The 27,860-nt window shown below is 35.5% G+C and overlaps 2 protein-coding genes across 3 annotated transcripts in view; one reads left to right on the top strand and one right to left on the bottom strand.

The window, feature by feature from the left end:
* LOC113424465 (cilia- and flagella-associated protein 47) overlaps positions 1-27,860 on the bottom strand; it is an 851,958-nt gene that overhangs the window by 108,043 nt on the left and 716,055 nt on the right. The window lies entirely within an intron of this gene.
* DSCAM (DS cell adhesion molecule) overlaps positions 1-27,860 on the top strand; it is a 205,701-nt gene that overhangs the window by 31,788 nt on the left and 146,053 nt on the right. For both annotated transcript variants that reach the window (XM_026673964.2, XM_087966873.1), the window contains one exon: positions 435-608. In XM_026673964.2, the coding sequence (XP_026529749.2) occupies positions 435-608 (174 nt within the window). The remainder of the gene's footprint in view (positions 1-434; positions 609-27,860) is intronic.

The raw sequence follows: 27,860 nt of genomic DNA, 5'->3' as shown, positions 1-27,860 counted from the left end.
GTGGTCACCACCTGCAGAACCTCTCCTTTATTGGGGATGTCTTGCTAACTGCCTATGCTTTCCACCTCTTGTCTATTCCATTTGCACAACAGCATGTGAAATTGATTGTCAATCAGTGTTGCTACCTAAGTGGACAGTTTGATTTCACAGAAGTGTGATTGACTTGGAGTTACGTTGTGTTGTTTAAGTGTTCCCTTTATTTTTTTGAGCAGTGTAATTTTTAGAAGTGTGTCCCTGTATACCTTCATATCAATTATTTCTGCAAGAGTTTTTAAGAAAAACTTTTGCCTATCTCATATGTATGTATCTGCTTATATGTGCATATATACTTAAAGAACTTCTAAGTTACTTCAATTTTGTTTCAGTAGCAATCAAATCAGTTACTTCTTTCAGGCATTTTGCCTCCTCATTCATTTTTTTTATTATCCCAATAGGTGCTGGAGTTCCCCAGTTCCAACCAATTGCCTTGAATGGGCGCATCCAGCTTCTGACAAATGGCTCCTTGTTGATCAAGCATGTTCTGGAAGAAGATAGTGGATACTACCTCTGCAAGGTCAGCAATGATGTGGGGGCTGACGTCAGCAAGTCCATGTACCTCACTGTTAAAAGTAAGAATTTCTTCCTGATAGTAATGACTATTGAGTTGCAAAAGGATACCTTTCAACTCCTGAATTGAAAAAAAATATTTTGCATTCATTCTAAGGCACACTTGCACATTCTTCTTGCTGCAGCTGAATCACTTGGTTATACTTTAGTTGAAGAAGATTAAGTGGGCAAAGGGAAGGGTTGACATTGTCTGTGAAACATTTCTATAAGATCAATGAGCTTCTTCAACATTATATTTTTGGAGTACAGTGCGGCATCTTGACGTTGCTAATATATGTTAAACCTGGACAGAGCTTAAATAAAGATTGCAACAAAGAGCCTCAGATTGCCTTCACAGGAATTGCTTACTTTTCAGTTGACTTTCATATTTTACTGTAATGACAATTATACTGTCAGAATCATGAAGTTTTATTTAAGTTGCTTTGGAAAGTGGTGATTTTTAGCTCCAAGCATGCATTTTTAATTGTGCATTTGCTAGGTCATTCAAAGTAAACTAGATTTCTGAACATCATCATTCAAAATGTGGTGAAATGATAGTAGAATTTCTAATATTTTTCTTTCTTTTCTTTTTTATTTCTATTTAAACCTACAGTCCTAAATTGTTTTCTTAAACAAAGAATAAAGTCTTGGACCAAGACCAGAAGAGAATTTTAGTTCTGTTCTGCCAATTTTTAAGTTCAGGTGTGGTTACAACAGGGATTACCTAAATAATGATTTCTTTGATTAAGGAAATGGGGAAGGGGGACCAAATGAGAATAACTGAATAATCTCTAAATGTTCCAGAATGAAAATTGGACATTTTTAATCAAAAGCTGTCCTTTTGGTAATGAATCCACAGTGAATTTTTCCAAATGAAGAATCTGTATAATAATCTATTTTCTCTGGGATCTCAAGACATGAAAAATGTAACATTCAATCTGCCAGTCATGGTTTACACTCTTTGTCATGTGTCGTGTGTGTACACCAAATCAGTTTGGTGCAAAGAAAATTGTACAGCTAATAACCAAAGCAATGAAAAAACACAAACTAAAAAAGCTTTTGCTAATGTTCTTTTATTTTGGCTATTTGAAAAGGGCAGTTATAACCCCGTTGAATTCACATTATTAAAAAAGAAGGAAGGACAGTAGTTAGCTTTTGTATTCATTGATAAACAAAAAGATTTTAATTTATATGCCAGAATCATAATCCACAAGTAAATACTTCCTTAGAGTAATAGAATTTAATGCCAGCCAGATGCTTGGGCTACAGATTCTGTAAGTCCAACTACCACATTTGGCATAACAGAAATTGTCATCTGAAACATCTGAAAAAGTACCAATTTATTTATTTTAACTATAAATAGAAGCCAGTTTTCCAGTTAAGCTTGAACTGACCATTAATACCCAGGCAGTAAATATGTTACTCCACATTTTAGAATTAGGATGGTGATTTTTCCAAAGCAATTGTTAAAGGCAGTTCTGAATAGATAGTAAATGCCATATTTTTAACATTTAGAAAGAAAAATAAAAACAACCTTCTAGCTTCTCATTAGTTGACAGCTGTAAGAGTCTAAGTCTCATTATACTATGCAGTTTTATGTGTCCTAAAAGGGTATGTTTTATCAAGTCAGAGCAAAGATCTCTCAGGAGATAGTATCTTTTGAATCAAATAAAAGCTAGCATCAAGTAACAAATTTATATTTAGTTCATTTTTATTATTTTATTTAGATTTAGGAGCTACCCAAAATAATTTTGAGCAGCACACCCATTCTTTCTGTTCCCATTGTACATTTTGTATGACACTTATAGTTTATAGTAGTTGAATACCAGAACATATTTTATCTAGATTGGGGTGTCAAACTTGTGTCATCACGGTGTTGTCATGTGACATATCGTGAATTTTTCCCCTTCGCTAAACTGGGTATGGATGTGGCCAGTGTGTGATGCATCTGGCCTGTGAACCGTGAGTTGGGCACCCCTTATCTAGATCAATGTACACACATTTAAACTGGTGTTTAATATACAGTAATAAGCAATTATTATATATGGAATAACTGAAATATTTTATTTACATTGATGCTTTTATGCGGGGTTTCTTAATCCCTTTCACTTTCACTCTTATCAGCTGATACTATTGCAGTGTTTTTCAACCTTGGCAAGTTCAAGATGGGTGGACTTCAACTCCCAAAATTCCTCAGCCACCATCTGGGAGTTGAAGTTCACACATCTTATACTTGCTAAGGTTGAAAAACATTATATTATTGGCTTATCTACTCCAGTCCTGTGGTATAGGCATGCTAGTAGAGGCAAGCTTAAATCTTCATTCCAGTGTAATGCATCCTGATAGGCTAATTAATCCAATATAATATGCTTATCTAGTCTGCAGAGTCTCTTTCTAGTAGCCTCTCCATATGCTCAGAATGAAGGCACTATCTCTCTCTCTGTATCTCTCTCCCTCCCTCTTTCTGTATCTCTCTCTGTATCTCTCTGTATCTCGCCCCTCTCCCTGTCTCCCACTCTCCCTATCTTCCCTTTCTCTATCTCTTTCCCCCTCTCTCTGTATCTCTCCCTCTCTTCCCCTCTCTATCTCTCTCCCTCTCCCCCTCTATATCTCTTTCTCTGTGTCTCTCTCTCCTTCTCTCTCCCCACTCTCTCTGTGTCTCTCTTTCTCTCTCTGTCTTTCCCTCTGCTGGGCCAAGCCAGGAAGATGTCTTGGGGCTCTTGGCTATTTCTTTTATTTCTTCTTCGGGCAACCCTCCTCCCCCTTCCTCTTCTTGTGACCCCCTGGCCAGGAGGGTACACACGGGCATGGAGAACCTCCTTAAGCAAGCAGCCGACAGTCCCATGCGTGCCTTTGCTGTGCTTTGGCACTCACTTAAGGAGGGTCTCCCCATGCATGCGCACCCTCCCAGCCCCACCACAGCAAGCCAGGAAGTCAGGAGAGGAGAAGAAGGGTCACCAAAGCCTTAGTGTAGGAGCAAAATGGCCCTGTACTGCCTTCGTACCACTTTTGCCTGTATGGCAGCCTTCACTTCCTGCCGCTTCAGGCTGGAGCTCACACCCTCCATGCTTGGCCAAAGAGCTGCCGGGGGGGGGAGAATGATGACATGGCAAGGCGATGGTCGGAGGCTTCGTGCAGGAGAGAAGCTGCGTCCCGTTAAGACTCTCCTTAAGCAAGTGGCCGTCCTCCCTATGCGTGCCTTTGCTGTGCTTTGGTGCTCACTTAAGGAGGATCTCCCCATGGATGCACAGCCTCCTGGCCCTGGCAGAGCCCCAAGTCATGAGAGGGGGGGAGGAGGACCACCCAAAGTGAAGACCCTGCCACGGCTGGCGATTTTTCCTGAGCCAGCCCAGATTTCCAGAAAGAAAAAATAAAAAGAATAGTCAAGAACCCCAAAGAGAATTTTCTGGTTTGTCTCAGCCGTGGCTTTCCAAGAGAGAGAGAAGAGATGCAAACAAAGAGCGTGAGAGATACACACATACAGAGAGAGAGACATGAGACAAAAGAGACAAAAAATATTTCTGGACTTTCTCAATTGTATTAATATCAGATATGTAATGCGGGTTCCAGACTGATGAGCTGTATTCAAGTATTGGTCTAGCAAATGTTTTATATGCTCTAGTTAGTAGAGTGTTATTACCTGAGAAAAAGCTATGCAGGTTAACAACTCTTAATGCCTTTTTGGCTATGTAGTTACAGTGGGCTCTAGCACTTAGATCATTTGAGATGAGTACTCCAAGGTCCTTGACAAAGTTTTTGTCATCAACAATGTCTTGACTATTCAGCTTATATTTTATTTTCTGATTTTTTTTTTGCCAATATGTAACACAGAGGATTTATTTGTTGAGATTTGAAGTTGCCATTTGTTTGACCATTCTGACACATAGTCGAGGTCTTTTTGAAGGGTAGCAGCATTGTCAGTGGTGTTGAATAGCTTTACATCGTCAGCGAAAAGAACGCAGTTGCTCTTAATATAATCACAGAGATCATTAATATAGAGTATGAAGAGGGTTGGTCCTAGAACACTGCCTTGGGGGACGCCACTGTTGACAGGTACAGGATTTGATAGGACTCTCCCAATTTTGACCATTTGTTGTCTGTTTGACAGGAATGCTTCTATCCAGTTATGCAGGTATCCAGAGATACCATAAGACCTTAGTTTTAGGAGTAGTTTGTCGTGTACCACTGAATCAAGGCTTTACAGAAGTCTATGAAAATCGCGTCAATTGCTTTGCCCTGATCAAGTTGTGTAGTCCAGGGTCCCCAACCACCGGTCCGCGGACCGGCACCGTCCGCGGAACAACTCCTACCGGGCGCTGGCTTACTGAAGCGCCGCCATCTTTTTGATGAAAAAGTGCTTCGGTGAGCTTTTCCGGTAGAAAGCTCACCGGAAGCATGTTTCATAAAAAAGATGGCGGCTTAGCGCTCGGTGAGCTTTTCCGGTAGAAAGCCATTTCTACCGGAAAAGCTCATCAGCTTGCCGCGCCATCTTTTTGATGAAAACGTGCTTCCGTGAGGTCACCGGAAGCACTTTTTCATCAAAAGATGGCGGCGCCCAGCTGATGCCGGTACCGGGCCGCGGCGCCCAGCTGATGCCGGTACCGGGTCGCGGCGTCAAAAAGGTCGGGATCACTGGTGTAGTCCATAGGCTTTTTCAGTGCAAGAGTTGCAGGTTACAGGACAGTTTCCTTCTGAAACCAAACTGTTTGTTAGAGAGTAAGTTGTTTGTCTTTAAGTGGAGGATAATGGATTGGTTAATAATTGATTCCATGACTTTACAGCATAAAGAGATTGGTCTGTAATTTTCAACTAGGCTGGGGTCTCCCTTTTTTAAAAAATAAATTTTATTTGAGTTTTCACAAAAAAATACAAATAAAACATCTTTTTTGAAAGTAGCGTAATCCAAGGTTACATTTCTTCGTACAGACACAAATTCAATTTCATGCTTATTTTTATGTTCTATTCCATATCTTATTATTATTTTTATTTTCTATTCCATATCTTATTACAGCTATGGCGGTGGATAGCTTTTTTAAGAAGTAGCCACAAACTCCATCTGGTCCAATAGATAAAGATGGTTTTAGATTGCGTAGTGCTTTTTCAACATTGTCTTCTGTAAAATCGATACGTATTAGATCATTGTAGTTGTCTGTGGTTTGACTAGGAAATACTGGGCATGATCCATTGCTTTTTACAAGTACTGAGCCAAAGAATGTGTTAAAGAGATTGGCTTTAATGGTGTCATCATTGCAGTCTTTATCATTTGGTTCTTTTAGGGGTGGGATGGACCTTGAGTCTTTTAGTTTGTTGTTTACAAAATTGTAGAAAGTGCGGGTGGAATTGGTGCATAGAAGGTTTTCCTCTTGTTTAGTGTGATAATTGGTACTTTCAGTCTTTATCTAGTGGCATAAATTTTTGTATCGGCTTTTAAAGTTGGTAACATGACCAGATTTGTTTTTCCACCAAAGGGATTTCTTTTTGGATTGGAGCTTCCTTATTGTTATGGGTAATTTGTTTTTTCTGGTTTTAGGAGTTGTTATTGCTACATATAGTTTGATGACTCTTTTGACTTCAAGTAAAAATATGTTGTAGTGGTCTTCCACAGTATTGCATCCAGTGAATAGAATTTGCCAATCAAGAGATGAGAGATCGTTGTCTATAAAATCATAGTTGCCTTTTTTGAAGTTATAATTGGGGATCCTGTCATTATGGTGATATTTGTGAGGACATATGTTGAGACAAAAGTCAATCATGCTGTGGTCACTATTGGAAAAGGGTTCATTAATTTGTATTCCATAAATTGAATTCAAACTGTTGCAGAAGATGAGATCGAGGCAGTTGTTAAGTCTAGTATTGTTGGTTACTAGTTGTTCCAGTCCTAGTGTGGTAACAGCATTGTACAGGGTTGTATGAATGGGTTCAGATGTACATTCATTTAGTGTCCAATTTATAAGAGGTAAGTTGAGGTCATCAAGAAAAATGAGAGGGTGTGGGCAGGAGGCAGCCCATGTCAGTAGTGACGTTAGCTTGTTTGCATGAATTATATCATAGTCAGGGGCATGATAGCAAAGTAAGAAGCGGATTGAGATATTTAAGGACAGTTCACAGATGATGGTCTCGGGAAGAGCAAGCTCTTCTATAATTTGGATCTTTTTTAGATTTAGAGATTTAGAGTGGGTTTTAGTTGCAGTTGTTGAGTAGAGATATGGTCTGTAGATGTTTGATAATCATTTTTTAGTGCCGTCTCTTTTTTTCAAGGCAACTCCACCACCTCTACGGATTTTGCAATCTGACCGAAAAACTTGATATTCTCTTATAGTGTTAATGGAATCTGGGAAAGATGCATTTAACCATGTCTCACAGACAAATATAATGTCAAATGTGGTTGAGCTTAGAAGGATGAGGAATTCATGCATTTTATTTGCGAGGCTTCTTGCATTAAGGAGTTTGCATTTAAGATATAAAGTATTGGGTCTGGAGGAAGTAAGGGGTGTGCATCCCTAACGTTGAATGTTTGGTTGATGGATATTGTGACGTGGGTTGAGGCTCTTGCTTTTGATACAATCAGCACAGTAATCGATGTATAGATTTGTATTACCTAATTCATGGAATCTTTTGAGCTCAGAATGTAGCTCCTGGGATTGTACACGTTGCTGTAAGGTTAGATCAGCGAGAACGAAGGTTCTTATGGTTGTTGTTGTTCTTTGTGAGTGAATTTATTGAGAAAATGAATTTGCGTTTTTGCTTGTTTTGTTTTTGCAAACAACCCTGCAGAGGCGTGGGATCATCAAGCCATCTTTGTTTTTAAGCTCAGGACCAACATGGGAAATATCAAGCATTTCTTCAGGGGAGATGGTTGATGCTTGATTTTCTCTGATGATGTTTCGAACATTAGAGATGTCATCATCTAGACCAAATAAGATGGCATTTGGTCGCTTCCATTCACGCTCAACAGCTTCTCAGATGAGGATAGGGATATCAATATTTGTAGGATTTGTTGTTTTTTGTGGATTGGTTTTTGGTTGCAGTTGTTGAGTAGAGATATGGTCTGTAGATGTTTGATATTCGTTTTTTAGTGCTGTCTCTTTTTTTTTCAAGGTTTGCCCATCTAGTTTGTATGGTGTCCAGGGATGCTACAGTGGTGTCAAGGGATGTTATACGTGTTTCAATGGTATCGACTCTTTCAAACAGGGTAATGTATTTTTCTAGTTTGGGTCTGCATGGTGGAAAGAAATATGGAAAAGCATTGACAGATGTTTTTAGGAGTAGAGCCATTTGCTTGGGTAATCCTAAGCAATTATGGTGAGCGTAGTTGTTACAAAGAGAACATTTGATGTAATCTTCATTGTCCTTTAAAGATTCCTTTCAAATAAGGCAAGAGCAAGAGTCTTGTGGTTCTTTAGTAGGGGTTTCTTTCTTTTTAGGTTGAGGTTTGACATTGGATTGTTTTCCTGGCATGGTAGGTTTATTGAGATGGTTTGCTGGTTAGGTTGTTCAATCAAACAAGATATTGTGGTAATCAATAAAGTAATATTGTGCCAAACAGTCTATTATAGTAACCACACCAGTCAATTAATTTAATTAATCAATAATCACCCTAATAATTCATTACACTAATCAATAAACACACTAGACAATTAATTGTCCTAATCATTAATTTGCACTAAACATACTAATCATACTAATATTCAAAATAGTTAACCAAACTAATCAATAATAACCACTAGTCTATGATAATCTATAATAATATATTACTCACTAATGATAAATAATTGTAAAAATTAATTAATCATTTAGTAAGATCAGTTACTCAGTTAAACAGAGTTATATTGGGAAAAAATAGGGCAGGAAGAGTATAATGGGAGGAAGAGGAGAAGATTTAGTTTGGATGGTCCTGCGGGGGATAGGAAGAGAGCATATATTAGGTTGCAAGTATAGATGAAAATCTTTTGGCAGAAGGTTACTCTTTACTCGTATTTATCTCATTTCACTGTTGAAAACTTCTATCTGGAAGAGCCTTAGATAAGCATATCATCTTGCATAAGCATAAGCCACAAGCTATACTTTTAAACTAGAAATCCTACATTGATATAATCATAGTAAAGTAAAATTAAAATAACCAAGTAAAATTACATAAGTTGCATTTTATATAGAATCTATTATGTTTGGCAAAACTTCAACAATCAATTAAGAAACAGCAGATAATACTGTAGGTCTGATAAAATGGCTTTATCCTTTTAAAAAAAAGTATCATGCCATGATCCCAATCAGCTGGAGTTTTCTCTGTAAAGTGTATAGTTGATAATGTTGAATATAATATGTTTGGAAACCTTTGAATGTAGCTTTATGATTAACTGAAGGCAGAGTTTGTTTTATCTATCTTCCTTTTCAAACATCTAATCATATTTATTAACTGCAAATCAATCTTAATTCCTATTTAGTGCCATATTTTGAAAGACATTAGCCCCCCACTAGAGTGTATGGATTCTTCAACCTTTATCACCAAAATGAATGACAAGAACACCTACAGATATTCTATCCTACAACTTTTCCATAGGCTATCTGAAAGAAGCTTCCACAGAACATTGTTTGAGAGCTCCTGCTCAGTTCCGCTCTTTATTACAACTGTCCAGAACTGGAAAATATCTTAACTGTTCATTAATATATTTTTGATGATATGCAGGTTAAGATATCAATAGGAAGGTTTGATTTCTGTCCAGTGGAATTTCAGAGCAGCAATTTTATAAAAATAAATGGCAAAGAACCACCTGGAACTGCAATTGTGGTAATAAAATTCATGCAGGCACATAATAGCAAATAAGTAGTTTTGTAATGTGCATGTTGAGAAGAGCTACAGAGAAATTTATGCTAAACCTTGAAAACATGAAAAATTACCCTCGACACAAGCCTTTGCTCTTGTTAGTCTAAAAAGGTTTTGGTTTTTTGATTTTTGTCCTAATGAGGCCCTCCCACTGTAAGAGATAAACAAGCTCCAAGTGTCGTTTTCTGCCTCTTCAGACTATCAGCACAGCTTTGATTTAAGGACTTGCACTTTAATCACCCATCATGTGTCATTACCCCGACAGGTGGCAGCAGCCGCAAGATACAAGCTCCAATAAATTGCATCGAAAATCACTGAAGCGATCTTTTGTTGATTTTCTTTTACAGCTATTCAATGGCAGATCAGCTGTCATAACAACACAGTGCCCGTGGCAGTAGGGTGAAATTAAATGTGAAGTATGTTCAAGGTAGCTAGTATAAAAATGGAATATCCTTTTTTTCACCCTGTTGATTCTAATGCATTTTTTTTATTCTTGTAAGTAATGTGAAGTCTGTAGCAATTGATTGAAATCAATGCTGTATTTTTGTGGCATAATTGTCACATCTGCCCTTGTACAAATATGCTCTACTATGTAAATAAGTAGTTTGCTATCAGTAATATTTTCTTTAAAAAATGGAATCTTGCTCATTTTAGAAACAAAGTGCATCTTATAATTGGGTTTTTGAGCAAAAGGAAACAGTTTGCAAATCATATTTGCTTCTCCCTTCTCCCTCCTTAATTACCCCTCTATTACAGATATGTGTAATGTTATATTGCATAAAGTGCAATTTCTCACTGCATAAAATGTACACAAAGCTATAATATACCGGCACTTAAAGTAGTTACTTTCCTAATGATGAGCCAAATTAGACATTTTCAAGACATAATTGGCAATTTGAATGCCAAGTGTCCACATTTTGTTTATGAGACCAGAACAGTCAGTTATGAATCCCTTCATTCAGCACCATTGTAACTTTGAATAGCTCTTAATCAATGGGTGTTACCTGAGGACTATCTATAATTGTACTGAAGAAAGACCCAGCCTGGTTTCACACTTCATGTTAAATTCATAATGTTTGTTTAGTTTTGACTGGAGGTGATATGTACACCAAGCTATGGTTTATAAGCCCTGTTTCATAACTTCAGCTTGAGTATAAGCTACATTAGAAGGTAGTGAATAGGCAGAGAATTCCACCACCTATCCTGTTTGTGAGTATCAGTCTGTGTTCACTTATCTCAAACATAAAATCCATTTCTGCATGAAGGACAGTTCTATTCTCTTGGTACAGTGTCAGATTATCCATCTTCCTCCCCTTTCAGCTACAGAGAAAAAAATAGTTCATCTTTTTAAAATATGGTAGAAATTAGAAATTAAGGCTAAAACATAAACTGGTGTATTGTATATCTTCTCACCAACTTCAGAATTAACTGATTGGAAGCCTCGAGACTAGAAGGGAGTCCAAAAAATTAAGACAATTTCAAGAAAAGCAGTTGTTTTTGAAAGGAAAGATTTAAAAAAAAATGTTTAGTTAAAAGTACTATTGAAGGTTATTTTTAATTTGACTGTGGCCTTTAAATTTATTGTTACTGTAAATTATTACCTCCATCCATAAAAGACTCCATCATTGTGTGTTTTTGTATCATTTTAAACCTGCTTAGTTCAGCCTTTCTTCTAACCAAGGTAAGATTTACATTATCTTGTGTTCTCACAAATGAAGGCAAATATACATGTGTCCCGGGATAATGTTGCAGGATCCAATCTGGGTCGGTCACTGGGAGCAGAGGTTTAATTTTCTGAGTTTTTGACTCATGCTGGAGCCCATCTTCAGGGATCTTCTCTCTACCAGAATGTCGGATTTGAAATATTCTATGCATAGTATTTATGTGGTGCCTTGTTGTGTATGGCCACTGAGTATCTTGTGCTATATTATCTATGACGTGGTTCAGAAATACTCCATTCTTTACAAAGATTGCATATTTGCAAAATTACTGTGAGGTTTCAATCATTTCTCTTATTCTTATTCTGAAAAGGTAGGAATGAGAGTGAAAATGTAGTTTGACTAGCACAACTCCATACATTGGGGATTATGCAGAGGCAAATACTGGCAGCCAGATAGTGTACCTGAAATAACAATTGACAAGGAGAAAGTTGCAACATGGCCCACTTTAATTCTTTTTAAAAAAAACAACAAGTTTTATTCAATTTTTCCAAAACAAAAAAAGCTCTTTTCAGTGTACAACATAATTCCGGGTCACCACTTTTACATGCAAATATGACAATAATTATCTATTCATTTTCTACATTCAACTTCCAATCTTATCCATTTTTAACTTAATTCTCCAACTTTTACATAAGAAAAGGAACAAACAAATTAATCCTGTTCACTAATATTACTTTCATTCTAAACATCTTCTCAGTTCATTTCAATTTATTTCAAATATTTCTTAAACATTAACGTTTCTTTTAAGTGTGACCTTTTCTGTGATACTCTTTTCACATTTAAATCACTAATAATTCCCATATCTTCATACTTATTACCTTTTGATTCTTTTACCTGTCAGATTTGCAATTTCATCGCATATTCTTTCCATAGATTCTAGATTAATACAAGCTTTTACACCCAAAATAGAACAAGTTTCCCGCCCTTTTACTAATTTGGGAGTGTCACCTCAGTGGTTTAAATATACCTTAATTCCTCATCTTAATTCCCAATATACATTTATTTTAATTAGTTATAATAATAATCATTCCCTTAAAAAAGAACTACGTAACATTGTACTTTTCAGTCAGATTCTGCAGTATATTTTCCCCCTTTACTTCCATAGAGTTTTATTTATAATACAAAAAAAAAAAATAGAAGAAGAAAAAGCAATTAATCCATTTACCTAGTCCTGGTCACTGATATTAATCTCATTTTAAAGCATCCTTACAATTCATTTCAATTATTTTAATATATATATACTAAACATTGACTTTTCTTGTAACAATAAAAATAAGAACATGCATTCATCTACTAAAAAAAATATCAGTGCCCTTCCCTGCTCTCAATAGGCTATATTCCCCTATTTTCTAGATAACTTGTAATTGCAAATACATTCTTATTATCTCTCATATCAGTGCAGAATCCCCTTTCTTAGTTCATTAACCATTATCCCTATGTAGGTCCACTTTAACTCTGAAGGACTACTTTCCATAAAGAAGTAAGCAGGATCTGGAAGAAGTACAGCTATAGAGGAAATAAGACATAAGATTCTTGCAGCCTCAGGCACGCCTATTTACAGGATAGTAGGTTTGCCCAATCCACTTTCTGAAGGTTATTTGAATGGAAAGAATTTAAAGTAAAAAGAGATCTTCAGTCCAACAGAGCACGCAAAGCCACATGGCTGAGTGTACCTTCAATGTATGGGAAGGACTATATAAAAAGAAAGGAAATACCGGTAACTATGAAGATTTTAAGATTCAATCTTAAAAGAATTTAAAGGAAAAAGGCAGGTGTTTGGAATACAAAAGTTAAAAATAGATTTAATAGCTAAATTTAAGAAGCTGAGAAACATCATGTGATTCTACAAATACAGAACCATAAATGAGATTAAAGAGTTATGTTTGTGTTTTTTTACTCCTCCTTTTTTGGATTAGAAATTAAAAAGAATAAAAAATTGATTACAACTAGAAAGACAGCAAAAGTTATAGAAATAGAGAGGTGGGGATCATTTACTGAAAAACAACAGGTAATATAAAAAGGGGATACAATATACTCTTTACAAAGGATGCTTTAGGAACTGGGAAGAATGTCACAGCATCAATAACTGCATTAGTTAAAAGACACCTGGCTGCTCTGAAGAGAGAATGAATGTAAGATCTACAAGTATGGCAGAAAAAATGAATTAAAAATTGGAAAAATCTGTAAAATAAATGTGGAGAAGTCAAACAAATTTTTAAAAATAGAAGTTTTGCAATATTAGATAGAAATAATCATTTTATAAAATGAGATACATTGATATATGATACCAGAGAAATTATTCAAGATGTATAAAGATACTTCTAGTCAATGTTAGAAATGTGAAAAACACAAAGGGACATTTTACCATGCATTGATGGACTTGTGAAAAAGAAAAAAGAAAAAGGAAATAGAATACAGTTAGTTAAAATGGGGCTAAACCAGCTGAAATAGCAAATCTGACCTGGTCAGGAACAAAACAATAAATAGTGGATCTGACAATGGGAAAATAATTGAATAAGGTGCTGATGGCATTTTTGTAATATTAAGAGGGAAGAAGGGCAATGATTTTTTATAACTGTTGTAAAAAGGGTCAGAAGTGCAAAGAGAGAAACCCTCGCCATTGTTGATTAAATTAAAAATTGTAGAAATTAAAAATGGAGAATATGCTGTAATGCAACATTGACAGTATGCATCCATAATACAAGTTCAAACAAATTCAAGCAGAATGTCTCCTTTATGTTTGACATATTATACAGCAGAGCAGATTTAAGTCCTAATGTCTTAAGAAGACTTAAACAGAAGCCAGAAGTAATCTTTAAGATTCAGTGTAAATTATAGACACCCAAATTGCAGCAAGTGGTTGGGGAGTGGGAAAGATGTATAAGAAAGTTTTTTATATTTTTTTAAAATTTCTTGTAGCTTTTTTGTTTTATTTTCTTTTTCTAATTTGCATTTCATGATTTCAACAACAAATATTTTGAAAATGGGGGAAAAATAGCTCCATTTGATTACTTAGTTAAAACAGCATCTCAGACCTGGGACATCCAAAGGTTGAAGCAAGGAACTTGTCAGGTTCATGAATACCGGATTTCCAGCATCATGATAAAATTGTGCACTGAAATGACAATTTTACTATGATTGACTGAAATTGGAAATAACTTTTTGATGGACTGAGGGATGAATTAGTAACACAGGGCACACTAGAGACAGCATCTTTTCTTCCACTGATTACTTGAATGGGGAATTTCTTAATGCAAATGACAGCTAATTTATCTTGTAGATTGTTTACCTTCCACACTACTGTCCCAGGCCACTCATACACATGCCTGGGTGCCTTCAAAAACGTTTTCCTAATGCCTTTGTAGCCAACAGAAGGATCCAAGACCTATTGAACAACTTGCAGACTTGGTCCCCCTTTTACAGCAAATACGCCGACGCCAGGCACCACTTCATTTTAAGAGGACGGAAAAAATAAAAAAACTAGCAAAGAAGGGGCCAGAACTTTTTTTTTTATATTATACCACTTATAAGGAAACGTGGTCCCAACCTTTTGTACCGGCCGGCGCTTTGCAGGACCGGGGGGCCCCCCACGGCTGCCGCGGGCTGTTGCCGCGCTTTCCGCCGTTTCCCCCTCCCCCCCGCGCCTCAATCCCAGTGTCCCTCTGGCCTGCCTGCCTGCCTAGTTTCGGTTGTTTGGGGCGCGCTGGACCTTCCCTTTTACCCCGCTGTTCAACGGCGCGGCGGCGGCACCGGGGGGGGGGCGGCGCTCAGCCGCGCCCCCGCTAGCGTCTCGGTCTAAACCCCCCCCCCCCCGCCCCAGAGAAGCACAGGCTCCTTCCTCCCCCCTTCTTTTTTGTGCTGACCCAGCGCCCCAACTTTCGATACCGCACATCTTTGCCCCTATTTTCGGGCTATATACATGTCACAATATATATTTTTTTTTTTACTTTGGCATTTATAGGTAGCCTTTGTTTACCAATGGTAATTGGGACCAGGAATGCCATTGCTCAGTGACACTGTTGTGAGGTGCAACTTATGTGACCACACCAACTTAACTGCAGGATGCCATAGCATAATTATGAGACAATTGCCAAGCATCTGAATCAGGATCACAGGATAATGAGGACATTGTGACAGCTGTAACCACGATGACCAGTCATAAGTCCCTCTCAGTCCATAGCATTGTAACATCAGCCAGTCACTGACTGAGGAGTCCTTCAATGAGGAAATAAGCATATTTCAAAAGCTGAAGTTTTTTCATTTTAAAACAATTACATGCAATAGAGCGACTTATCTTAAAATGTAAGATAAATCCCACAATGCCATAGTCTTTTTTTCTAGTTAAGAAAAAGTTAATTCTAAGTCAGGCATGTAATAGATACTATCCAATAACTTACTCTAAAAACAAAGACATACTGAGATAATTACAGCATGCTGGGTGAATTCAAATTGATTTCTCAATAACTTACTGTGGGGTAGCACTGATTTAATATTCCCATTGTCTCTAGAAGTACTGGGGATGGCTGGTGTTCAGGTAACAAAATATTTGTTTTCATTACAATTGCTAATAAAGCCGGTTTCAGATTGGACTCCAGATATATGTTTCTGCAAGAGCTAAAACAGATGCTGATTTTTGAATTCCCAAGTAAAATTTGTTCTGCCTTATCAGCAAAAAACAAACAAACAAATGAGATGTTGACCAAAGTAGCTCAGATCAGCATACAAATGAGGTTTAAATTTTACTCTATTTCCAAGAAATGCAAATCCAGAATGAGAGTTGGAAGAGATCTTTTCGGCACTGAGACTACTTTCTATTTTTGTGTGAACAATTTAAAATACCCCGAGAAACATCTATCCAACTTCCACTTGAATATGTCTTATCTTCCCTGATACTTGGTTCACTGTCAATATGCTCTTACTGTATTTAACTGGGATCTACTATCTTGAATGTAAGACCATTATTCTAAGTTTCCATTCAGGAGTCTGAAAGCTCATGGGTAGAAACCATTTTTCAGCCTGATGGTGCAGCTGGTAGGAGAGTAAAGAAGTGCTGACCAGGGTATGAGTCATCCCTGAGAATTTTACATTAAAATACCCGGTTGGCTATCAACTATGGAAGCGATGATTTACCCAAAAACACTAGATCTAGACAAAATGGTAAGATATAGACAACCAAGGGAGGCTGAAAACAAACCAAGAATTGAGAGAGCAAGGAATAAATATAGATTGGTGGCCATATTTACAATTGCAGGGGAGATATAAAAAAGACTGTCCTCACTAAGAGAAAGAGAAAGACGAATTGGCTGAATTACTTCAGAGTATAGTCAATTACTTTTATTATGCTTTCTCGGACTTTTCAGTCATTCCTCTGCAAAGATGTTGCAGGATGTACTTCCCCCTGTGTCTTCTAGCCTGCTTTCCCAGTCTGAGATTTCTCCAAAGACTCCAGCCATCCTTATTCCTCATCTGCTTGGGCTTTGGATATAACACATCCACCTCTCTAGGATTTTACTTCTCTTCTGCCAGGAAACCTTCAGTTGAAGTCTTTAATTTTTTCTTCCTTTGGATCAAAGAAACGGCAACAGCACCTTTGAGTTTCTAGCATGTGATGCTTCTCTCCAGCCAAACTTCCAGCGCAATCTCTCTAAAGACAGTCTGCAGCAAAAATGTGGCAACATATATTTCTGTGTTTCTCTTCTCTTCCCTCACGCTCACTTGCTCCTTTTACAGTTCAGTCTGGCAACATGTTTCCTAGCAAGTGACAAGGTGGCATTCTCTTCAGAGTTTTAGTCCCCAAGACTTCACCAAAGGGAAGACTGGCTATTTCTGCCTCACGACATTCCTTACTAGCCGCCAGTGCAGTTCTCTTCGAGGCCATTCCTGGCTTTCTTCTCATTTTTCTTCCTTTTGCTGACTCATGCCAGCACAATAGCAGATATGCTGGCCTCAAAACTCATATTCCATGCATGCCAATGAATTCCTTGATCACTTTCTTAGTGAGTTCACCCAAGGTTCCTAAAATGTACTATCAAATTCTCCTTTCTTAAAACGTGGTGATCAGAAGTAGACACAATGATCAAGGTACTGCCTAAGGTATGCACAGAATGTAATAGGTCCAGCTTTTCATGATTTGAATTTAAGAGTCATATCACACTGCTGTTCCACATTCCTTTTCATATGCTCCAGGTATCTCCCATTCTGCATCTTGTATTTAATTTCTTTTTTCCTAAGGAATAAGTTTGTAATGTGTCCCTCAAATTTCATTCCCACTCCTCTAGCATACTAAAATAATTTTGTATATTTTTTCTGTTTTCTAGACTATCAGGCATCCAATCCGGTTTATTATCATTTGCAAATTTTCCACTTATTCATCCAAGTCATTAATAATTTTGAACACTGCTGGATACAGAATTAAATCTGTGGCACCATTCTTGATACCTTACTCTAATTGCATAAAGAATTGTTATAAACGAGCATTCTTTGCAAAGTTTTACTGAGTACAAGTCCTTGACTGACAACCACATTCTAGAGTTGCTATCACAAAGTGATTGGTCATTAAATGAGTCACATCTGATTTTAAAATCTTTTTGCCATAATTGCTAAGTGAATCAGGTGGTTATTGACTTTGTTTGTTAGAAATAAAGTAGGATCACCCAAATGAAATGCAGTAATACGTGTCAATTGTCAAATGCTTGAATAGCAATCATTTGACTGCAGGAATGTTGTGACAGTTGTAACTGTGAGGACCAATTGTGAGTCACTTTTGTCACTGCCATTATAACTTCAAATAGTCATTAAATGAATGGATGTAAGTCAAGGACTACCTGGTACATCATCCAACTCATGCTTTTTTTGTTTGGGAATAAGAATCTGTTCTGGACAACCAGCTAAATATGAGCCAGCAGTGTGCAGCGGCAGCCAAAAAAGCTAATACAATCCTAAATTGCATTAACAGAGGGATATAATCAAGCTCAAGTGAGGTACTAATAGCACTCTATAAAGCCTTAAAAAGACCACACTTAGAGTATTGCATCCAGTTTTGGTCACCACACTATAAAAAAGAAGTTGAGACTCTAGAAAAAGTGCAGAGAAGAGCAACCAGGATGATTAGGAGACTGGAGATTAAAATACTGTATATGAAGAACAGTTACAGGAACTGGGCATGGCTAGCCTAGTGAAGGACTAGGGAAGTCATGATAGCAGTGTTCCAATATTTGAGGGGCTGCCACAGAGAGGAAGGAGTCAAGCTATTTTCTAATAGTGTAATAATAATTTTCTGAAGCACCTGTAGGTCAGACAAGGAATAATGGATGGAAACTGAACAAGGAGAGATTTAACCTGGAAATAAGGAGAAACTTTCTGACAATGAGAACAATCAACCAATGGAACAGCTTGCCCTCGGAAGTTGTGGGAGCGCCATCACTTGAGACTTTCAAGAAGAGATTGGACTGCTATTTGTCAGAAATGGTGTAGGGTCTCCTGCTTGACTAGATGACCTACACGGTCCCTTCCAACTCTATTAATCTGTTACTTTGTTGAATATTGCTGAATGCTGCATCCACAAGATTTCCACAATCTGCTCAGGAAATAATCTGGTCAAAAAATGAAATATCTAATATTGTTTTTGTGACAATTCATTCAAACTTCTAATGATTATTATTTCATTTGCAGCATTTTCTTATATACATAAAAAGACATGAGAAATATAAGTGTTTATTTCTGCATACTGTACATGTTCTTTTCATATGAAAATTCAAAAAAAATTATTTAGACAGCTTTGCCACAAATATTTTTTTCTGTGTGGACTTCTAGCTGTAGAAAGATGGGCAATTGTAGTCGTTTGCTCTCTGTTACTTAAACATTCTTTTGAAAAAAGTAAACAAAAATGGTCCTTAAAATTCTGTCATCCCATCAACAAAATATAACAGAATACATGGCTATTCTTAAAATGTGCAGCAGGTTGTATATAAATAGTCCACTAATTGCATGTACTGAAAAAGTACAATATATAAAATGTAATGTCAGATGTGGACTGATTCCCAAAGTGAGTTAATTCTTTTATTTTTACCATGGTATAGCTAATTTGAATGATTTTTTAAAAATCCCTCTGTGGTTGACATAAAAATAGGAATGTGTCAGCTATAAAAGGTAGACAATAAGTGAACAAGTGAATCACTGTGATTTAATGGTAATTTTTAGATTTGGTTGATAGATTTGGCTAATTTGGTTTGCTTTTTCCAACTCGTTGAAAGAATTTTCTGATCATAATTCCTTTTCGTGGCTTATTTATATCTGAAATCTTTGGACAAACATATCCACCAATATGCTAGATAATGTGGAAATGTTAGAGCATAATTGTCTGCTTAATACACATATGGATTGTGTGGGTTGCAACTGTTCTATCCCATCTGTTAATTGAACAACCTGTACTTGTAAAATAGAAGAATCATCTATCTCTTCATCTCGCTTCCCTACCCCACTTCTCATTCTTACCTCATCATTCTGAACTAATTTTGTTGCCATCAGAACATTATTGGCAACCATGAGCAAGGTTATCTTGCCTCCCTTCCTCTGAACAGAAAGAAAATATCAACAAAAATATATGCAGCAGTTCAGAAACAAAGGGAGGGCATGTATCCCACAACAGTGCACTCTATAATATTTGATATGATACGTCTGTGCATGTGTGTCACTGCATTTACATATGTATAGACTCTACTGTACATGTATACATACATATCCATCACACTATTTCCGTTTGGATTCAATAGTATTGTCCAAATCACAGGAAAGTAGAAAGAAGTGATATGCAAAAGAAATTAAAAATTGTTAAATCTATTTTAGTGTTAAATTTATGTTTACTGACCCAAACTATTAACAGTAAAATAGTTTGTCTTGAAAGCAACTGCCTGCGAAGGCCCTGGATTGGGGCTGAAAGGCGAAAATGGAAGCAGTATGCTCCATCCTATAATTGGGTAAACCAGGTTGCCCTGATAGACTGGCCCCACTGGAGAAAAAACACATAGTTAAATCTAAATTACACCAACACCATTTATTATGCCTTTTAAAAAATAGTTTTCAATATCTGCTTTCAGTCCCAAATATCTTGTTTCGGATACATCTTTGTTTTACTAAAAGACAATGTCTGGGATAATACAATACTTCAAACAGTTTTAACATTTTATAATGTTATCCCTACTGTGATATTGGAAAACGGTATGAGTAGAGATATTATATTAATGCTATTCAAAAATGACATTAAACACCCACAGAAGGAATAAGAAAACTATTTTTATGTTTGCCTTACACTGGACATGCTGGTCAGTCTTTTTTAGATTCATGTCTTATAGGTTTTACACTATGCTGAGGTAAAGTCACAAGTTTGGGAAAAGTTGACAATTCTACACATGTTTTTTTTTAATAGTAATATACTATCTGTATTTATCACATGGTATATATCAGGGATCCCAACCTTTTCGGGACGCCGGCCGGTTCCGGCATCAGCTGAAACGCAAGCCCAGTTGGCGTCAACTGGGTGCCGCCATCTTTTATGACGAAAAGGCGCCCGTAGCGTCACCGGGCGCGCAAATCATTAAAAGATGGCGGGCGCTATCGCGTTTCTCGTGAGGTGCTTTTCCGGAGTGAAATGGCTTTCTGCGGAAAAGCTCACTGAAGCGCTAAGCGCCGCCATCTTTTTTTATGGCGAAAAGCGCTTCCGGTGGCTTTCTGCCGGAAAAGCTCCGGAAGCGTATTTTTACCAAAAAAGATGGCGCGCCGCAACCACCAGTAGGCTAAGTTCCATGGCAGTGCCGGTCATGACCGGACCAGCGGTTGGCGACCCCTGGTATATATGATTAGATAAGTTGTATGTGGCAGACATGGGCAATCTTTGGGCTTGAATTTTGTGTGTATTACTGAATAAGTACTGCATATATGTGCACACATTCAACTACACATAGATGCATGTGCATATAGATCAAGATATACAGTATACACCTTGGCATAGTATATGCCGTCGTATAATTGAAATCTTATTTTTGGGAAATAAGTAGTATCATGTTGTGAAGTAACACTTGAAATCAGTACCTCTTCTTTTAGATGACGTCTCATTTGTCTGGAGGAATCAAACACCAAAAATATTTCCTATTCAAAATTAAGGGATAAAGTATCTTGAAACTTACATTTTAAAATAGTATTTTTTCCCTAACTAAATCAGGAAGATCTGAAAAATGTGAAAGGATGTTTTTGCAAAGAAACAATATATAGTGTTTATGTCCCTTCAGTTTATCTCCATTTTTTAAAATGTTGCCTTAATTTACTAATACAACTTGTAGTCTTTTATTAAAAACTCAGCTATGCTGGTATGTATGAAAGGAAAAGGCTTAGGGAGTTCAGGAAAAATTTCAAACAAAATTATAATCCTCTCTTTATGATGCAATCCTTTTTTAGATAAGCAGCTTTTCTGGGACAATAATTAGCTTATATAACAGACCTTCTGTCATTGAAAATAGATGTAATTTAATAGGTTAACTCACTAGCCATCTGTCAGAATATTAAACATATTAGTGAAGGGAATTAGGTATTTTAGAGACACTTTTTAAAACTAACTTGCTAATTTGAAGCAGTCTGTTGATGCCATCTGGCAGCTGTTTGTTTCTTTCTCTTTGCTTAGCATATATACTCAATGTTTAGAAAGTTTTTAAGTTTAAAGGCCAAAGGTTGCTGTATTAGCTGCCATAAGGCAAACTGCTGATCATGCAGGATAAGATTGCCCACCTCATTTAGAAGCTCCATTACGTGCATTAAGTATGTATTCAGCTACCTTGTATTATCTCTGTCATTTCTAGAGAGAATGGTCTACTTTAGCATTACATGTCACATTCTAATTTGGTTTGACTCATTATCAGTGATACGTGGACTATTCATTATGCTAACTAAACCATTATTTCAATGAACCATGTTAAAAAAATAGATTTATGTTTGAATATAACTTTTGTCATCTATTGCATAACATAGGAAAGGCTATGTGTGATGCCTCATTCATAGCTTGTCTTGTGTCTAATCTATTATTATTTATTTCTGACTTTGTGAATTAAAGAAAACAAAAAACTTGATAGTTTTAGAGAGCATGCTGATCACTGCCACTTGAGTCTTATAAATTAATTACTATAATTTTCTCTAGCCCAGAGCATTCAAAGATTTAATTCCTTTCCTAGAGATTAGAAAAACACAATCTTTTAAAAACGGTTTACTTTTAACTGCCAAGCAGTACCAAATCAAGAATGTTCAGGACTGCAATAATAAAAACAAAATTTCTTCTAAAATTTTTTACTTTCTTCTTGCTTTACATCCCATTTTAAAAGATATACAAGCTTATCAGATCACAGTTAACAAATAAAAAATATTAAGCCTATTTTCCAGTGAATTAAACAGCAATAGAAGAGAAATGTGTTTTTGTCCATTTTTGCACTTCTGATTTTTCAATATTTCTTACAAATTGTCAAGATAGATTAGCTTTGTGAAGTATACCGGTACATGTCCTTTGATAAGTAGAATTTTCCCGAAGTTAAATGCCATAGAACAGGGCTGTCAAACTCATGGCCTGTAGCCCAGATGCATCACACGTTGGCCAGGCCACACCAGGTTAAGCAAAGGGGGAGAAAGTCCCAATACATCACATGATGACGCCATGATGACGCCATGATGACGCGAGTTTGATATCCCTGGCATAAAATAAACTAATTTTTTACTATCATACACAGTATTATAATTTGTGTAAGTATTTAAAATAAAACTGAGAACATACCAATGTAAAAAAAATGTTTGCTTTCATCTAAACAGATACAGTCTAAACATATTTCTTGAAGAAATAAGTCTTTTATTTTAATTCAATTTATTTGTTTATTTAAAATGGTCAATAAAGATTTGGAAAGGGCCAATCAGTGCAGTTGCAATTTAAAACATCTCTTATAGATTTCAACCAACCCTCTCTTATACAAGTGAGTGAGTTGGAGTTGATAATTTATCTGCATAATTAGAATCTGCCCTTTGTTATTCTGCATCCTCATTTTGGAATATAAAACTTCTTGAACATCTTCCCTGTGATATAAAACAGACTTAAATTTGCTCCCTCAGACTTAAAGGCTAAACATTCTTAATTTCTTTAATTCTCTTCCTAAGATTTACTTATGTTTCTTGTCCACACTGTCTCTTTCTGGAGCTGCCCTACTTTGTCTGAATCCTTCAGGTCTGATGCTTAGAGACGAACATAATAATCCCCTATTCTGTATCTGTACTTCTGAGCATTTACTGTAAATATCTCACACTGTTATCTAAGAACTGATAACTGATGTTATTTCCATTTCTTTAATCAATTCATGTAAAATTTGAAAGTGCATGAACTTGCACAATTTTGAGAAAGCCCACTTGTTAACTCTCTGAATACTGCAGAGAGTATTTCCAGATTATTTTTGTTCTCATTTTAATTATCATGCCAGACAGCTCACTTTCATTACTTTGTGACTTTTTGTTGAATGAAGTCATGAAATGAAGATACACTGCATCTATAGATCTTCATTCTATACTGAAGAAGTTTCACATTTTTAAAAAATATAGATTAGTTTTGCAGCTCTTGTTTTTAACAAATTAATTGATTTCTGGTAACTATATTGTTTTCAAGGTAACTTTATCATCTTCTGTTGAAATTCAAGATGAAAACAGTCATTGGGTACTTTATTCACATTCCAATATTTCTGAAAGGGCTAATTTTGATAAATATTCAGTTAGCCTTATCCTTAGGGTATGTCATGTATTTTATTTGCTCCTAAAGATTTAAATTCATTCAGTGCAAATGAATGTTTCACATAATGTCGGTACCTTTGCATTCTGCTCTTTATAGTTGCTAAATGAAACATACAGGGATGCTTAAACATCTGTGAATCTTTTTGAACTTTCAATATTTCTACATAAATATGACGTAAAATGTAATTATGCTCCACACAAGTCCTAAAAGCGATAAAGCGAACCTAATTGAACAGATGAGGCAAAAAATTATACTTGTTGATTTACTGAGGATCATTTTCTTTCCTTTTCTATTACTGATCTGATTGAATAAAGCCTTAATTTAAAAAGTTGCAGTATGCTAGACGAAAATTTCATTGCAATTAGTATTGAATAAGGGTACCCAAATAGTAAATTCTTTTTTTTTTCAAGAATTTTATTAGTTTCTTAGAAAATAAAATACAACAGAAAATGAAAATTATAAGAAAGTAGTGGAAGGAAAAGGAAGGAAAGGAAAGTGTAAAGAAAAATGGGAAAAAGAAAGAAAACCGTTGACTTCCAACTCTTTTTAGTACAGTAAAATAAGATAATAACATACAGCTGTAACTTTTTACTTTTACATAGTAGTAAAAGTAGTATAGTAGTATATACTACGTATTTCTATAACAACAAACCTATATAATCAGCAAAACTCAAAGTGAAAGTTTCATTATTGTCTCCCTCAAGCACAAAGTCCAGAAGTGGTTTCCAAGTGGAAACAAAATTAGATGTATTCTTTTCTTTGACTAAGGCAATCAATTTGGCTATCTCTGCTAATTCCATCAATCTTTGCAATCAGTCATCCATTGTGGGAATTAAAATGACTTTCCATTTTTGTGCTTAAAGCATTCTTATTGCTATCAGCACCAGTTTCATTTTTTTTAAGTTCTTTGTCTATTAAACCTAAAAAAAGGTATCTGGTTTTATCTTGATACTCACTTTAAGAATCTCCTGTATTAAGGTATGAATCACACCTGAACATTTCTTTGCTTTATCAAAGATCCACCAAAGATTATTAAAAAGTTCCTTCTTTATATTTACATTTCCAACTTATAATTGATATACCTTTATACATTTTTGGCAATGTATTCAGTGTGAAATATCCACAATACATAATTTTATTAAAAAATTCTTTTAAGTTATAATTTAATGTAAATTTTAAACACTTTGTCCACATGTTTTGCCATTGTTCAAGCATTATATTATACCGAAAATTCTTTGACCATTGAATCATGCAATGCTATATATACTAATTCTTCATATTCAATTTCAATAACAGTTTATTCCATTCCATTTCTTATATTCGTCACCATTTATTCCTGTTACATTCTAATTTACAACCTTCCAGAAGCCATATTTGTCATACCCATTGTCTTACCCATCATGGCCTTGTTCAGTTGAGATTTTCATAAAATATTTTTAAATAGAATAATTTTAGTGAGATTAAGTTACATAAACTATGTTACCAGTCTTACTCATATCCATGCCACATGAAACAATTTCTGTTAACACAAAAGGTTGTACTGGTCATTTTTTGCAGAATTGATTGGGGGAATATTACAGTTATAACCAAAGCCCACTCTTATCTCACTCATGTTTACATTGTTCTATGTAAGCTGAGATTTGTAATCTTAAAAACTATTTTGCAAACCAGCTAATTTTTGCCTGTATTCTATTCTACTATCTTGAAGATGCAGTATTGTGTGTGGACACAATGTCAAGGTGAATTAAAAAAGCAAAGGTGACCATTAAAATTTTCTGTTAATGGAGATATTTCCAAATGAATTAATGGTTCATAAATATTACTTGATGGTCAGAATAGAAGAATAATTCATAAATCATGCCAATGCAATCATGCCATTTTAAATATTTTTAAAATGTTATTGGGGATAATAGATATTTTTGAAGAATTAACATGACTTGTCTTTTTCTGAGTACAGAAAAAGGGTTGATAGGATTGGTCAGAAAATATAATTCAGACTTCCATATTTTTGAGATTTGGAGATCATCTTCCTCTATAATTATTTGGACAGCTTACAACAAAAGTAGAAAATAAAAGAAAACAATAAAAGAAAAACATTTTAAAAACATTTTTGAAAAATGTATCTGGACAAGAAATGTCCCCTCACACAAAAGAGGCTCCACAACAACTTTCCCCCAAACCTGGGAGAACAGCTAATTTTTTTTTAAAAAAACAAGTTTTATTTTCAAGACAAACAATACATAGATACACATAAAACAAAACATAAAAGCATAAAAAATCTCTTATCTGAAAGTTGCTTAGTCCCGGGTTAAAACTCTTGGTACAGACACAAATTCAAATTCATATTCATTTTACATACCATTTCATATCTTATTAACATTTTCAGTTTTCTATATGTCTTCTCCTCTCCTTTAAATTTTCTCAATTTTATTTTATTTATCTCCTCTCAATTCATTATTTATTATTCTTTGTCTGTTCTATTCCAGCCAGCCCTTTATTTTCCTTCTTTAAAAAAAAGAAAAAACTTATCCTGTACACTATATGGAGTATGATGCCTTTATCTCTTTGCCCTACATTTATAATACTTAATATAAAACACATGACATATATTGGGATTCTGTCTGGTACATTCTAAAATTATACTATATTATCAAAAATAATACAAATCTATTCATTAGTATTAATATTCATTCATATCTTAAACATTTAACTCATTACTTTTCAATTAAATCACATACTTTTATGGGAGCCCTATTTTCCATAGTTATATATTATATCCCTCATCATATATTATAGCTCATTATTTCATTAAAAAGTACCTCCTTCTTCTACTTCAATTCTCATTTCACAAGAAATTTCGCTAGTATACCATATTCTAATAATTAATATTAACAATCATTTATATCTTAAACATTTTATCCATTTCAATTAAATATCATGCCTTTGTGGGAACACTTATGCTTTTCAAAGATTATTACCCCCCCACATCACAATCTTGAATCATGTTTCGTTACAGTACTCCCTTAACCAAAAATTTCACTAATTTATGTTAAATATTTTATCACATTTTAGGTTACATATTGTTTCTAATTTTCTATGTTTACTTCTAAATACAAATATAAAAATGCAATCTTATGTACCTTTCTAGAATCCCTTTAACCATAAAGCTTATCCATTATCTCTAAAAAAAAATTGCTTCTTAACATCTTGCTCCCCACCATTAGGACTTCTCATCCCTTTTTTTCTTTCTTGTTTCTTCTTCTCCTTGTCCTCTTTAACCCCTTGTCTCTCCACCTCACTTTTATTCTGCTTTCCCCCTTTCTGTTGTTTCTTAACATAATGTCCCCTTTTCACCTTATTCTTCTCTTTTGGGGCTATTTTTCCAGATCTTAAAGACCTTTTTCCCTTTTTCTCTTGCTTTTTCTCTTCTCCAGTCAAAGTCATTTGTTCATCAAAGATGGCTTCTCCTTCTTCTTTGTCCCCATCATCCTCATTCTGCTTCACATAAGTATAAACCGCCATTTCTAAGTATTGAAAAATAGTGTCGAGACCATCTTCCCCTCCTTGTTTTTCTCTTTCAAATTTTTGATATATAAGTTCCAATTCATCCATAGATGATGCCATTGTGTAGAGAAAAAGTTTTTCCAAACAACCACCCAGATGATTTAATCAGAAGTAATTTCCAAAGGTTCCAAAGTCACCAAACAATCCAAACAGACTATTTCTTTTAGATACCTTCTTCTTCTTCACTTTCTCTTTCTGGGGTTAAAGTAATCACAAATCCTTTTCAAATATATTTTTTGGAAGTTTTTAAACTCTTTGTAATTCTAGGCAATCTTCTCCTTATTTTCAAATTTTGCTCTGATTCTTTTTTTTCACTCTCCCTTCCCACTCACAGCCAAAAAGGTTTTTGTTTTTTCCGCTGTCACTT

Source organism: Notechis scutatus, chromosome 5 (genome assembly GCF_049901735.1).
Source record: "Notechis scutatus isolate UNSWTSFEM ecotype Mainland chromosome 5, rNotScu1.2, whole genome shotgun sequence".
NCBI lineage: Eukaryota > Metazoa > Chordata > Lepidosauria > Squamata > Elapidae > Notechis > Notechis scutatus.
This window is presented reverse-complemented; position numbering and strand designations above follow the sequence as displayed.